Genomic DNA, 14,816 nt, shown 5'->3' with positions numbered 1-14,816 from the left:
ACTCGCATTGGTTAGTACCTGCGAGTGGGGGCGCGTCTCTGTTCCGTGGCAGGTCGGTTACATCTTTTTGTCCCCTCACACAGCTGTTAGGGACACGTGTCGCGCCTTCGTTGGGTTGCCCCTGCGAGTGGGGGCGCGTGACACCCGATCAGCTGCCTCATTTCTCTCTCCTGGGCCTATAAAAGCAGGCCCTTAGGAAATTTTTATCTTCATCTTCATTGTTGCTAAAATTCAAATTTCTGCTTTCACATTCTGATTTGAGTGTTTACATCGATTCGAATCCTCGATTATCGGCTATTACAGTTGTATGTCTGATAGTTCATACTCGTCTAGCCCTTCAATCACCTCCGTTGCCTCTCGAAGACGCCGTGTGAAATCTGTGGTGATGTCGACATTGAAGCAAAAGGGGAAGGGGAAGAAGGTTGTTGAGACCACATCGGAGGAAGTAGGGAGGACCAAGGCCACCAAAAGGTGGAATGAAATCCCCTGCAAATTGAAGCAGGCAGATCTCGACAACCTGATCACCTCTCAGGGCTTTCCCACCCTGTTTGGCTGCATGTTGCCTAGGTCCGGGCAAACGGCGGCGGACCCGCCTGCCGGCTATATATCCCTATATAGCCACTTTTTCTCCCACTGCAACCTTCGTCTCCCGATGACAAGGTTTGTGGGTGCACTGTTGAAGTTCTATGGGATTCACATATCCCAAGTCCATCCGTTTGGACTCGTGCGCGTGACTCACTTTGAGTTCATGTGCAAATCCCAGCGCGAGGAACCCACTCCTCGGCGCTTTCAATATTTTTATAAGGCCAAGATCCAAGACAATTGGATCTCTTTTATTCCTCGCAGTCAGAAAGTGAAGTGCTCCACTGTTTCATTCAAGAGCCTTCATGACTGGTCTGAGAGGTTTTTTTACATTAAGGCCGGTGTGATCCCCATCCGTATGACCATGCGCTCTATCACTTCTGCGCCTGCGGATGAGGGTGTCCTCAAGAACCCAACTGGCGCATGGGTTAAGAAACTGACCGCCGAACCATCCCCCGCGAAGAAAATTTGCGAGGAGGCGCTGGTTGGGGTCGGCATGAGCAGGCTCTGGGCCGACAGCGCGCTTGAGCCCGTTATCCCAGTCGACGGGTTGTGTAAGTTTTTTTTTTTTTTTTTTTTTTGTTTTTATATTTGCGCGAGCATCGTTCTTTTGCTGATATCATTTAACTTGGCTTTGCGCAGTCACCAAGGATTACATCCTTGCCGCTTATGATGAACATGTGGAGGGCGGCTCCGTCGAACTTGGCGCTGGGGAGGTTGGTTTCCCGGATCGCTTCGATGACCTGTTCATCCCAGTAGATCTGGATTTTGACTTTGACGGTGACGCGCCTGGTAAGTCTTCGCACTGCTGCTCATTCCTTTAGAATACCCAAGTTTATTAACATTTCTGTCGCTTGTTTTTGTAGATGCGCTTGAAAACTACGAGCTAGAGCTCGCGGAAGAGGAGGAGGAGGAAGAGGAGGCGCCTCTACTAAAGCGCAAAGCTAAGGGGAAATCTGGCGCAGGGGCCAGTAAGAAACAGAAGAAAGAGGACACCCCTGTCGCTCATCCCCATGCTCAAACGAAGGGACCTAAGGAAACCCAGGTGTTTACCACAAAGGTTTCTTTAGCTTCTCTGCCTGTGAGAGTGGGCAGACCTCCTGTCCACTTGAGGTATGGTGGCGTCGCCTCCTCCTTTCGCGCGGCTGAAGAGAGAAGCAGTGCCGCGCCTGCAACAGGTATACTTTATTTATCTTCATCTGGCTGAATTGTTATTAAACCTTTGCTCCTTTAAATGTTTGCAGAGGCAGCGACGGTAACAGATCAGCCGCAGGCGCCACAAGGTGCCACGGCTGCGCCGGGGACTCCATCGAAGTCCCCTGTTCTACCCTCTGAAAAGGGTAGAATGGATTTTATGGCGATGTTCGATGCGCGAACAGAATTGCGCCAAGGTAAGTTTTGCACATATGTCTTCTAAATTTTTCCCTTTGGAGTCAGTCATAAACAATTTTTCCTTGTTTATTTGTTCATAGGAGTTGTAGCTGGCGCAACAGTTGCTGGTGATACTCCCGGCGGCACTTCCGGCGCCGCTGGTTCTGGTCCTGCTCCTGCTAGTGCTGAATCTCCCCTTATTGGGATTACCAAGGAGCAGGAAACCGTATTGCGCGCCGAACTGGCGGCGTCGAGACCTCCCTCGCCTCCTCCTGCACGCAGCCCTCCCCGCGAGGCTGGTTTGGAGCCTTCCAGGTCGCAGGAGAAGAGGCCTGTTGAAGAAGACGAGGAGGACGAGGGGGTTCAAGTTGAAGACTCCTTGGGAGACCGCGCCAGCCCTGCGATGCCGCAAGTGTTCGCAGCGCAGACCTCTGGTGGGGCTGGCGCTGACTTTCCTGCTTCATCCCCGCAGGTATGTATTGATTTGTTGGTCCGCTGCGCGTATCTCCATATAAGTATGTTTTATGACTTAGAACTTTTCTTGTGTTTTGCAGGAAGGTGTCCCCGTTTACCGCCCGAGATGGAATATTAATGAAGAGAGTTCCTTTCAATCCATGGGCGTATGCGAGGACTTCTGGGCTCATGCCGTGCCTCCTACTGAAATGAGGTATCAGGAGGAGCGCACCCGCGCGGACTTGGTGAACGACCATGTTTTCGCTGGGTCGGCTTTCTTCGCTGCTTCCCAAGAGCTTCGTCGTGATTATGTTAAAGTACGCGACGCTCTTGTGGAAGCCCAGCGAGAGGCTAAGGTGGCCGCCTGGAACCTGTCTGATGCTCGCGCGCGAGCTGAGAAACTCCAGGCGGAGCTCAGTGAAAACAGAGCAAGTGCCAACACCGCATACATCAAGCGCGGGCATGAGCTCCAAGCTGCGCGGGAGAAGCAACAGTTGGCGGAGGCCGAAGTTGCCAAGTACGCGCGCAGAGTGCGTGTCTTGGAACAGCAGGCCGAGGCGCGTGACCAAGCTATCGTCCAGAGTATCACTGAGAAATCATCACTGGAGAGCGAGGTTGCGCGCCTGAAAAGGGATTTGGCGGCCGCGCAGGCCGATAGAGATGAGGCCTTAGCGACGGCGGCGTCTAGCCAGGAAGCACTTGGTGCTGCGCAGGCGGAGAAAGAAAAAATTTTGGCGGCAGCAGCGTCTGATAAGGAGGAACTAAAAAAGACTAAGGAAACTGTTGAGTTATTAAACTCTCAGGTTCCTGCCCTCGAGACGTCTGTTGCTGGCCTCGCGCAGGATCGCCAATGGCTGGTGTCACAGGGCATGGCTCGCTGCGCTTTGGCGATGAAATATTCCGCCGAGTTTCAAGCCCTTGTGATGGACTGCAATGCCGCCGCGCGTTTGGTGGGCCGAGCTGAAGGGTTTACGGATGGGTATGAATATGGCATGTTGAGGAAGAACCCATCCGAGTACCCTTACAAGAGCGATGCGGCCTGCGCGGACATGGCCGCGGTGGGGGAAAAGTATATGAATACTCCCATCCCCATCCTTATGGAGGTACCTTGATCATAATGAGTTTTTCTTGACTAAGTTTTCTAAGTGTTTTGTACTCATTACTTTTCTAATGATTTACAGATAGCTGCGCTTGCTGACCAGCCCGACCTCGGCGCGCTAAAGAAGTTGCTTGATGATTGCGAGAGGGCTGGTGGCGATGATGGTGGCGCTGGGGATGTTGCCCCTGCCAGCGGCTCTGGCGCGGCGAAAGAATCTGCTCGTGACACCGTTGTGATCGAAGACTCCAATGAGGAGGAAGAACTTGACTATGGTCAGTTCGGGGATGAGGAGCAGACCGCGCCAGATGCTGCGGGGGATGATGAGGGTGATGAAGCGGCTGACGTCGACGTGGAGACTTGAGAAGCCCTTCATCAAATTTTGTATAATTATTTTTTATACTTGTAATTTGTAACTCATCATACTTGTAAATTTCGATCCAATGGAATGAAACTTGTTCTCTCGTTTTCATATCTTGCGCATTTCCATTCATCTCTTCATGTTTGGTTGTGTAGATATAAGATATGCTTGCACGTTAAAATAAGAACAAGGTTGTATGGAAATTATTCACTTAACCTCTGTTCTATTTTGTTTGTGGTTCTCGCAGTATCTTGGTCATGCTGACATGCGCGCTAACCCTTCGTTATTTTCTTTTTCGCGCGTCGTTGTCGCGCGGTATGGAAGTATGAGTTTAGCCATTACATGTCAGCTTGTGTTACTCAGATATCCACTATGATTCCGCGCGCGGCCTCGACCTGAGACCTTAACATGATATGGCATGTACTTTGCCTTAGTTGTGTTTAAGGATTTTTATGATCAGGCTGCGCGGGATGTAAGATGGATGTTTGTGAATGTTTTGAGCTAAGGCTCTTTGTTTTGGGCTAAGGCCCTGACGTTTTCAGAGTTAAGACTCATTAACGTGTTTGAGCTAAGGCTCGTAAGTTTGGGCTAAGGCCCTGACGTTTTAGAGTTAAGACTCGTTAACGCGTTTGAGCTAAGGCTCGCGCATGTATGTTTTACTTCGCTTTATTTTGTTTTGAAGTCAATATAGTGTTATCATATTGTTCCAATTTAATAAAGGAAGTGTGAAACATGTATGCAAAGGTAATAGAACAAATATTGAAAGATAGCGCGACTCATCATTCATGATGGCTTAAAAGCCTTGATTACAAATTTGAACTTTTACATGAAGCATTTTCTAAGTTGTGCCGCGTTCCACGAGCGCGGTATCTTTTTTCCATCCAAATCTTTTAAAGCGTACGCGCCTTTCCCCAAATCTTCTGAAATTTGATAAGGTCCCTCCCAATTGGGGGACATTTTTCCTGGGGGTATTGCGCGACTAGCTTCATTGTTTCGAAGGACAAAATCATTTTTCTTGAAGTGGCATTCTTTAACGCGCTGATTATAATATTTTTCCAGCTTTTTCTTGTATCTGGCTTCATTAATGATAGCCGCTTCTCTGCGCCCTTCAAGCAAGTTAAGGTCCAATCTTCTTTCGCGCTCGTTATCAGTTTTGCTCATCATGAGTACCCTATGGGATGGGCATCCAATTTCTGCTGGGATCATAGCCTCTGTCCCATAGGTTAGGCTGAACGGGGATTCGCCATTGCTAGTTTTGCTTAATGTCCTGTGCGCCCACAGGACATTAGGTAACTCTTCGACCCAAGAATGGGATTCTCCCTCCAACCTTTTCTTCAGCCCATTTAGCAAACTTTGATTCGCGCGCTCCACTTGACCATTCCCCTGAGGGTGGTAGACGGATGTGAAGATTTGGTTGATGTGCAATTCTCTGAGCCAGCTTGATATCTTCCTGTCAGTGAATTGTTTGCCATTGTCGCTCACAATTTCCATGGGAAGGCCAAAACGGCAAATGATGTGGCTCCAGATAAATTGCTTCATCGCCTCAGCTGTGATTTTTGCTAGTGGCTTGGCCTCAACCCATTTTGTGAAATAGTCTATCGCCACTACCAAAAATTTCACTCGCCCTTGCGCTTGCGGCAGGGGCCCTACAATATCAATGGCCCATTTGTGGAAAGGCCATGCGGAGGTGACTGGAATCAAGTTGTTCTTTGGACGCATGGTGTTTGGCGCGTAGCTCTGACATGCCTTGCATTTTTGGATTTCTTTTAGCGCATCCAAGTACATGCCTGGCCAATAGTAGCCTGAGCTCATCGCCTTGGCAACCACCATGCGCGGGCCAGCGTGAATTCCACAGATTCCTTCATGAATCTCCCTAATCACATAGGTTGCTTCTTCAGCATCCAGGCACTTCATGAGCGGTCCAAGATAAGAGCGCCGATATAATGTACCATCAAGTAATTCATAGTTCTGTGCCTTGTGTCTTATCTTTCTCGCCTGTGCGCGATCGTCCGGTAACTTCCCCTTCATCAGGAATTCTGTTATTGGAGTTATCCAGGATGAAGGGGTTGTATGAATTACAAGGACCGATTGCGTTTGCACTGACGGGCTGCTCATTACCTCCACCCTGACATCTTTGCCAAAGTGATCAAAATTAGTTGATGCCATTTTACTCAACGCGTCAGCGGACTTGTTTTCGCTGCGCGAGATGTGTATTATTCTGAAGAAGTCAAACTGCTCAACGAGCTTTTTTGCCTGCTCTAGATACAGAGGCATTGTGTTCTCCTTGGCGTCATATAGGCCGTTGACCTGAGCAGCTACCAAGTAAGAATCAACATGCGCCTCTAGTCTTTTAACCCCAAACTTGCGCGCGATGCGCAGACCAGCCAGCAGGGCTTCATACTCAGCCTCATTGTTGGTACTCTTGAAGTCCAACCTGATAGCATAAGTATATTCACGATTATCAGGGTCCATCAGTTTGAGGCCTGCGCCGGACCCTTCGCTGTTGGAGGCTCCATCAGTGAATAGCCTCCAAACATCTTCTTCATCATTTGCTCGCGGAGGATCTACCTCGCGCTGAGCTTCTTCAATCTTTCCGTCTGGGATTTCCGTGATGAAATCCGCCAAAACTTGACCCTTTATCGCTGGACGGGGCTTATAAGTGATCGTGTGTTCACCTAATTCCAGCGCCCACTTTGTCAGCCTTCCGGAGAGCGCGGGGCGTCGCAAAACTTGCTGGATGTTGTAACCAGTCAGAACTTCAATAGGATGACCATTGAAGTATCTATGGAGCTTGCGCGACGCGTGTGTTAGTGACAAAACTAACTTTTCCATTATGGAATAGCGCGTCTCAGGGTCTGTGAGCACCCGACTCACATAGTATATCGGCGTTTGTATCCCCTTGCGATCCACCAATAATACTGCGCCGATCGCGCGGTCTCCAGCTGACAGGTACAATGTAAGGGTCTCGCCAGGAAGTGGAGCTGTGAGCGCTGGCAATTTAATGAGACATTCTTTTATCTCAGTGAAAGCTTGCTCAGCCTCAGGCGTCCACTTGAATTGGCTCTTCTTCAAACAGTTCCTCAAGGTGTTAACGAATGGAGTAGATTTGCTGGCGTGGTTCGCTAGGAACCTGTTGATTGACACCAATCTACCATTCAGCTTCTGAACCTCTTTCATGGTGGATGGTGAAGGCATGTCAAGGATGGCTTCCACCTTTTCAGGGTTCACCTTGAAACCATCCTTAGTGACCATTACACCAAGAAATTTCCCCTCTTCTGCGCCGAAAGTACATTTGCTCGGGTTGAGCTTCATGTTAACCTCCGTTAGGCGCTGAAGGGTTTCCTCGATGTCTTTGAGCATTTGTCTCTCCTCCCTGCTCTTGATCACCAAATCATCGACGTAGACTTCTAGATTTCTTCCGATTTGTTCACTGAAAACCGAATCCATAAGTCTCTGATAGGTTGCGCCCGCATTTTTTAAACCAAAGGGCATTTTTGTGTAACAAAAAACACCCTTGTCGGTTCTGAAGGCCGTCTTGTCTTCATCCTGTGGTGCCATTTGAATCTGGTGATAGCCTTTATAGGCATCCAGGAAACATTTGAGCTTGAATGGCGCCACGGAGTCCACCTTTGCGTCGATGTTTGGGAGGGGGTAACAATCTTTCGGACATGCTTTGTTGAGGTCCTTGAAGTCAATACACATTCTCCATGACCCGTTGCTTTTCTTTACCATCACAGGATTGGCTACCCATGTCTGGTATCGAATTGGGCGGATGATGTTTGCGCGCAACAGGTCCTCCACTTGCTCATTCATGGCCTTCGCCTTTTCATCCCCCATGATTCTCTTTTTCTGTGCAATTGGCTCCACCGACTTAAACGTGTTAAGAGAATGTTGCGCCAAGTCTCGCGGGACCCCCGTCATATCGGAGTGTTGCCACGCGAAAACCGACGTGTATTTTGTAAGCAACTTTTTCATTCTCAATCTCGTTTCGTCTGAAATGGTAGCACCAATTGTGACCGTTTGCTCTGGGAATTTTGGGTTTAAAATCCACTTCTCTGGCGCATTGTCAGCCATTGTAAGTTTCATTCTCCCTTCCCGCGGCGTGCTTGTCACTGCGCACAAATGATCGCGGTAAACAAATGCTACGCCTGTTGGTGTAGGGATCCCCAATGCGCCGTGCGCTGGCGACGGTACAGCATTAAATTGGGCAATCGTTCCCCTACCCAGGATCATATTGTGGCATGACGTGGTGGGCAAGACCAAGAAGTTGACAACTTCGGCTCGCTTGTGCTCATCATCCCCCATAGTTAGTTCAAACTGAATCTGGCCTAGGGGATGTATGATTTCATTTGAGACACCACAGATCGGTGCGTTCACAATTTCGAGCCGCGCTTGGTCTGCCGGGTCTAACTTTCTGAAACACTGCTCATACATAATGTCAGATTCGCTTCCAGTGTCCACCAGGACCTTTGACACTTCGTAATGAGCAATGTGTGTGGTAATGACTAGAGGACTGCTTATTGAAGGGCCTCCCCTGATTCTTGGGAAGATGACTTGCTGCTCGCGCCAATCTCCGTGAATTTGCGCGCTTCTCTTTCTTGACGTCTGCCCTTGTCGTCCCCCCTCAGCCACACAGATTCTTTTGTACTTCTTGCTGGCAGAGGCTCCCTCCGGTTGCTCATCTTCTATTCTTTGGTTTTTTACCAAGTGAGCCAGCCTGCCCGACTTTACATCCTTCTCGATCGCATCCTTTAAATGATGGCATGCGTCGGTGTTGTGGCCCGGGGACCTGTGAAATTCACAATATTTGCCACTGTTTTGCGGTCCCTTGTAGTGTAGTTGTTTGGGAGGCTTGAATTGGACATTCTCAGTACTTAACACCTGTGAAGGTGTTTTAGTGAGGGGAGTCCATATTCTTGGCAGAGGTCTGCTGGGATCTCTGCCGCCCTCCCTCTTGTCACCCTCCCCGTGTTTACGAGCATCCTTTTGGGGCTGGGGTGAGCTTGATTGCGCTTGTTTTTCCGCGGAAGAAAAACTTGTTGGCTGCAACCTGGACCATACAGAGTTCTGTTTGGCCCTCTTCTCTTTGCTGCGCGGTGATTCAGCCTGATGCGCTCTTTCTCTTGCCCTATCTTGGGCAATCTGTTTCTCATTTCTCGCGAAAACTCGCGATGCCTCCATTAACTTGGCCCACGTGGTGGGCATACCATCTTTGCTTACGAGAGCTCGTCGTAACTGATCACTGCGCGCGCCTTGTATAAAGGCCACGCGCAGGAGCTGCTCAGTTATGCCCCCGATTGCCAGGGACTCCTGATTGAAACGAGTGATGTAATCTTCAATCGTTTCATCATTCCTGCGTATGCAGTGCATGATGTCATCAGGATCGCGCGTGTGCCTGCGCTGCTGTACGAAGTGGGCTTGGAACTTTTCTAATAGTTCCTCGAACCCATCAATTTGCCCTGTCGGCAAGCTTTCGAACCATACCCGCGCAGCGCCCGTGAGGCAGCGAGCAAACATATGACACCATGTTGGCATCGTCCAGCTCTCTAGGTTTCCCGTGTTATAGAAACCCTGCAAAAAGTCATCTGGATCTGTTGTGCCATCATATTTGCCCAGACCACTTGGCATCTTGGTCTTGTGCTGGATGGGAGCCTGCGCGATGCGCGCAGTAAACTTTGAGTGTTTTACCAGGATGGCTGGTCTGTAGGGTGTGGTTACGTCAACTTGCCCTCTGACCGGTGGGCTGTATGGCATGTGCAGATCCAGATCTGCTCTGGCCCCAGGCGCCATGTTCACAGGCGCGCGGAGCTGCGAGCCTCCTGCATGAGTATCCCTTGTCTTCCTCATGCTATGCACTTCTTCATCACTGAACTCAGTGTGTGCAGTGTGAACAGAATGCCCTTCTTCCGGCGCGCGCGGCCTTTTTGTAGGCTGCTTATCAATCGCTTGCCTTTGTGTTTGGTCGGCTAGCTTCTTCTGTTTGATCATTTCAGTGTACTTTTCCATCAGACGCCGCTGCTCATTTATGAGCCATTCATTCGGATCGTTTGCTTCATCTTCTGGACCCATTGGTCCTTTCAGCTTCGCGCCGGCCATATTTTGTAACGTGTGATCGTCTGGAGGAGTTTCAGTCTGGCCGTGAGGGGTTGTGACGAAGGGACGGTTGCTGGTGGTACGCGTAGAATCACGCGGAACCCTCAGAACCTGCTGTCCGTCGTTAACACCCTCACGTTCAATATCCTCCAGAGCTTGATCAACGTTACGAACTCCAGAAACCATGGTGATTGATTTTTTTTTTTCGTAGATCTGGATGAGATCTGATTGCCGTTTGTAACAGTGGATGGCGCCAATGAAGAAACGTGGATCTACTCACTGGTAGCAGATCTACTTTCCTCGGGTATGATTAAACTGTTTCACCGATGGTTCCTTTGAATCCGTGTTCTTCCACCTACAAAATGAACAGCGCCGTTACTTACCCCTCAGAAAGGGACAGAGGGGTCCTCTTTGGGGTAACCCTCCGGCGTGAGAATCAGTATCTTTGTGGAGAAGATAATAAAGTGTGAGTCAGTGAAATCTCAAGAGTATTGCTGAATCGCTGAATACTCTTGATTGTGTGACTGTGTGTTTTTCTGTAACTGACTGTGAGTGAATATAATTCAATATGATTGAATGTGATATCACTGCTTGTAACTGTCAATGATTGAGTGTGAATGAATGTGTCATCAAAGTGGAGTTGATGCTGTATTTATAGTGCTAGGGTTTCCACTGGCTGGGCTCAGCCTCGTTGGCCTCCTCCAATCGCACTGCGCCACGTGTCCTCTGGGACACCTGGCGCTTTCTCGTTGGTTGAAATCATGTGGTAGCACATGTGTCATGCTGAGTTGTCGACCTTTCATTTGGCAGCTGTCAACATCAGCATATTCTTACTCCTTAAAAAGATGCCTTCTAGAAGAGTGTCTGACGTGCACAATCAAGGTTGCCCTGATCCTGATTTGGATAAGGACGAGGTTGATTATGTGTACGTGTGATATGCGCCCATCCTGAGAATGCGCGAAGTCTTCTTTTTATTCTCACGCGCAGATATTTCATGCGCAGGTGTGATATGCACGAGCGTGTGATATGCGCCGCGCGCTGGTGCGCCACGCGAATATGTGACGCGCGAGCATATGTGATGTGCAAGAGCATGCGATATGCGCCGCGCGCGTATGTGATGCGCGAGCATATGATGCCTGAGCATGTTTTGTATGCGCGATGCGCCTGGGTTTTGGCTTTGTGCCTTCATAATGTCTTTATCTTGTGGGTTGACCCGCCTTGCTTGGTGTTGAGGCGGGTACATACCTCTTCACTTGCCGGTATTTACCGATTTTTAAAAGATTCATTGCTTAAATTGTGAAAAATGAAAATTCAATTGGATTTCAGCCTAAATTTATGGTATTTTAAATAAAGAATGTAATTTAATTTAGTCAACGTCGAAGGAAAACAATGAGAAAGAATTCAACTCGGTCTCAAAACGCCGTCGTTTAGCAGAGCAGGAAGGAAGAAGGTTCATATTATGTTGCGTAAAAGCAGCCATTGTTGATGACATTGTTAATGACCAAATAAGAAACCTCACCAAATCCTCCGTGTCGGTGGATCAAATTATTATCACCGCCGGAGGCTAAAACCACATACATTCATAATAATAATAATAATATTATTATTATTATTATTAATATTATTCGCTCAGCTTCTGACGGTTAATAATTATGATGGAAATGCTGGAAAACCTTCCGACGATGGATCTGATGCGATCAGAGCCAATGCAGTTAGCTCGGATCATTATCCCTATCGAATCGGCTCATCGAACCGTTTCGTATCTCGGTGACCTAGGCCTTTTTCAGTTTAAAGATGTATGTATTATGCTTATGCCTTTGTTTCTTCATTTACTTAATTATCAGTAATAGGAGTTAAGAACTGATTGAATAGGATATGAATTTGATTGAACATAATTATGTTATGTGCTGATTGAATCATATTGAACAGGTAGTTATAAGTTATAACTTATAGCTGATGCATTATCTATTATCTCCAATTGAAGTTATGAGCATTTAAATTTTGTTTGGTTACGACTCGTGTCTGCATCTACCAATTGATCGTCTTATTGTTATTTGAGATAAAGAGATAGATCTGATAATCTGATATGATTTGCTATTAGTTTCTTAAACACATTATTTTTAGTTTTGAGCTTTGGAGATTTTTAAAAATCGAGAATATGTTACTATTTCTTTCACATAGAGTTTTCGTATGATGTTACATTAAGAAAAATCTTGTGCATTTGGATATTAGATGTATTTGCCTAGATAGGTTTAGAGTGGATGTATTTGGAGACCGTATTTACTAATGATCATCCCTCTGTTTAGAAGTTATGCAGCATTTAGCTAAAATGCTTTAGATTTAGCCAATGAAACTGATAAGAAGATGCTGTTTGTGACTTGTTTCTATATGCACGTGTAGGGTCCTTAGTACACTATGGTTTATAACACAAGTAGTTTTCATTATATATTTGTGATCACGAACATATTGTTTCTGACTGTTTCGTTTTTTTTGTTTTTTCTTATTGTCTGGATAGCTCAACTCAGACAAGAGCCCATTTCAGAGGACCTTCGCTACTCAGGTATGTTCATTGTTTGACATCTGGATTGTCAACAAGTTATTCCTGTAATACCTGTATGATATGATTTTTGTGGTTATGTCCTACTTTAATGTTTCTCTATGTGGACACCGTACATTTTGACTTATTAGGATTGAGACTACTGTTGTGCTGTCTTTTCTGATTTTCTTTCAAAAAAGGATCTTGGAATTGGATTATACGATCACATGTCTAGCTTACATGGGTACCCTGTTAGGTGTTTAACGCTGGTAAATTTTACTTAACATCTTAGAGACAGTAGTTAAATTCTATTTCTATGTGTTCCACCTTCCGATAGAGAAGTAGGAACATCCGAGCATAGGTTAACTGTAGTAGCATGAAGACTTAAAAAGTGCAATAAATAAAATGAACAGATTATTGTATCTAAAGATGCAGTCATTTCTTAACTCTTAAATACATAAGTTGGTTTAATATGATTTATCAAGCTTGCCGGTAGGTATTAATTAAAGCACAGTTTAGCCCTATGATTGAATTGCAGTCGTTGAATTCCCTTCAGTTTAACCTCTGCTAGACTGAATTCTTGTTTTGATACATGACTGTGGACAATTCTTTGATTTTATCTGCTACCAATTGTTGGCCCAGAAACAAAATAACCGAATTGAAAAGTCAGATTTGATCGAAACCAATGACCGAAACATTTATTAAAACCAAGAAAGTAGATTTTTAAAAACTTTATTACAATTGTCAACCATAACTTGGTTTATATTGTAGTCAAATGGGTTAGAGTTATTAGCCTATATAAACCGAGTTATGGTTGACAATTGTAATCAAATTTTTTTGGGAGATATATTTTCTTGGATATGATTAACATGTGGGAGTTATCCATAATTGTTTTGTGAATCTTTGATATCGATTGACCACTTTAGCCCTGCTAACAAATTATGCGATGAATATATGCCATACAACAAATCTTCTCTCTCTCTCATTCTTTTGAATATGTAAACTTTCCTGATATAGATTAAAAGATGCGGGGAAATGGCACGCAAGCTACGTTTTTTCAAGGATCAAATGACGAAGGCTGGTCTTTTATCCTCAACAAGGTCTGCATATGGCTCAGAAATTAGTCTAGATGAACTGGAGGTAAGTAAAATGCGCAATAAGCATTCGATACCAACATGCTACAACTGTATTGTAACATATATTATTATGATTGCTAGGTAAAACTCGGAGAACTTGAATCTGAGCTGATAGAGATGAATGCAAACACTGAAAAGTTACAGCGTGCCTATAATGAACTTTTGGAATATAAGCTTGTCTTGCAGAAGGTGATTAGACTAATTGATAGCCTCATCTATTTGTTCTTTGGTTCATGCTTTAAGATTGATGAATCTTGATTTCTTTTTACAGGCTGGTGACTTTTTCCATCATGCTCAAAACAGTGCTACAGCTCAACAGAGAGAATTTGAAGAACATCGCCTTGTTGAAGGATCAATGGATAGTCCTCTGTTATTAGAACAAGTACTCATTTTTTAATATAGTGGTCTATGTTAGTATGTGTTAGTTAATCTATATATTCTAATGCGGTGTGTATTAACATGTTTGTAGGAAATGACAACCGAGATTACAAAGCATGTTAAGCTGGGATATGTAAGCGGTCTTGTCCCAAGAGATAAATCAATGGCTTTTGAAAGAATCCTGTTTCGTACAACCAGGGGTAATGTTTTCTTGAAGCAAAATGTTGTGGAAGAACCTGTCATTGATCCCGTGCAAGGAGAGAAGGTTTTTTTTATTAATTTATTTAAACATCATTGTAAATTTTCTGGGCTACATCTATTAGTTTGGTATGTTTCTTTCAGCTTATGAGAAGTTGACATGCACTGATTTACAGGTGGGGAAAAATGTTTTCATCATCTTTTATTCTGGAGAAAGGGCAAAGAACAAGGTTTTAAAGATATGTGATGCTTTTGGAGCAAATCGATATCCCTTTACAGATGACATAGGAAAACGATACCAAATAATTACAGAGGTATGCTGCTAATATGAAAATAAATGAAAAGCTCATTTCTTTCGAATTTGTTAACTCTACGTAGTTGAAAGAAAACATTGATAAAAACCAATATTGCATCACCTACTAATGCAAATTAGGCCGATGATGTTTTATTTAACTCTATATTATGTTTACTTATCATATGGATAGGATGAAGGGTTTGATTAGGATGGTAAATTATGTTATAATCATTGAGAATCTATAAAATTCTATAAGAGTATGTCTGTCACATGTATTCGCTTTGATAATTCTCTTGATTTAACATGCAATAGGTATC

At 45.5% G+C, this 14,816-nt stretch overlaps 1 protein-coding gene across 2 annotated transcripts in view; it reads left to right on the top strand.

Moving 5' to 3' along the window:
• LOC143554130 (V-type proton ATPase subunit a3-like) overlaps positions 1–14,816 on the top strand; it is a 96,851-nt gene that overhangs the window by 77,070 nt on the left and 4,965 nt on the right. The window contains exons 1-7 of one of the 2 annotated variants that reach the window (XM_077043987.1): positions 11,406–11,752; positions 12,472–12,516; positions 13,510–13,632; positions 13,710–13,817; positions 13,900–14,010; positions 14,098–14,271; positions 14,381–14,518. In XM_077043987.1, coding sequence (XP_076900102.1) covers positions 11,609–11,752; positions 12,472–12,516; positions 13,510–13,632; positions 13,710–13,817; positions 13,900–14,010; positions 14,098–14,271; positions 14,381–14,518 — 843 coding nt within the window. In that variant the 5' untranslated portion in view covers positions 11,406–11,608. Of the gene's footprint in view, positions 1–11,405; positions 11,753–12,471; positions 12,517–13,507; positions 13,633–13,709; positions 13,818–13,899; positions 14,011–14,097; positions 14,272–14,380; positions 14,519–14,816 lie in introns of those variants that run through there. The other variant, XM_077043989.1, reaches the window with a different exon arrangement.

The sequence above is a fragment of the Bidens hawaiensis genome, unplaced genomic scaffold, assembly GCF_021521415.1.
Source record: "Bidens hawaiensis isolate Kalapana, Puna unplaced genomic scaffold, B.hawaiensis_p1.1 tig00001032_1, whole genome shotgun sequence".
Lineage (NCBI taxonomy): Eukaryota > Viridiplantae > Streptophyta > Magnoliopsida > Asterales > Asteraceae > Bidens > Bidens hawaiensis.
This window is presented reverse-complemented; position numbering and strand designations above follow the sequence as displayed.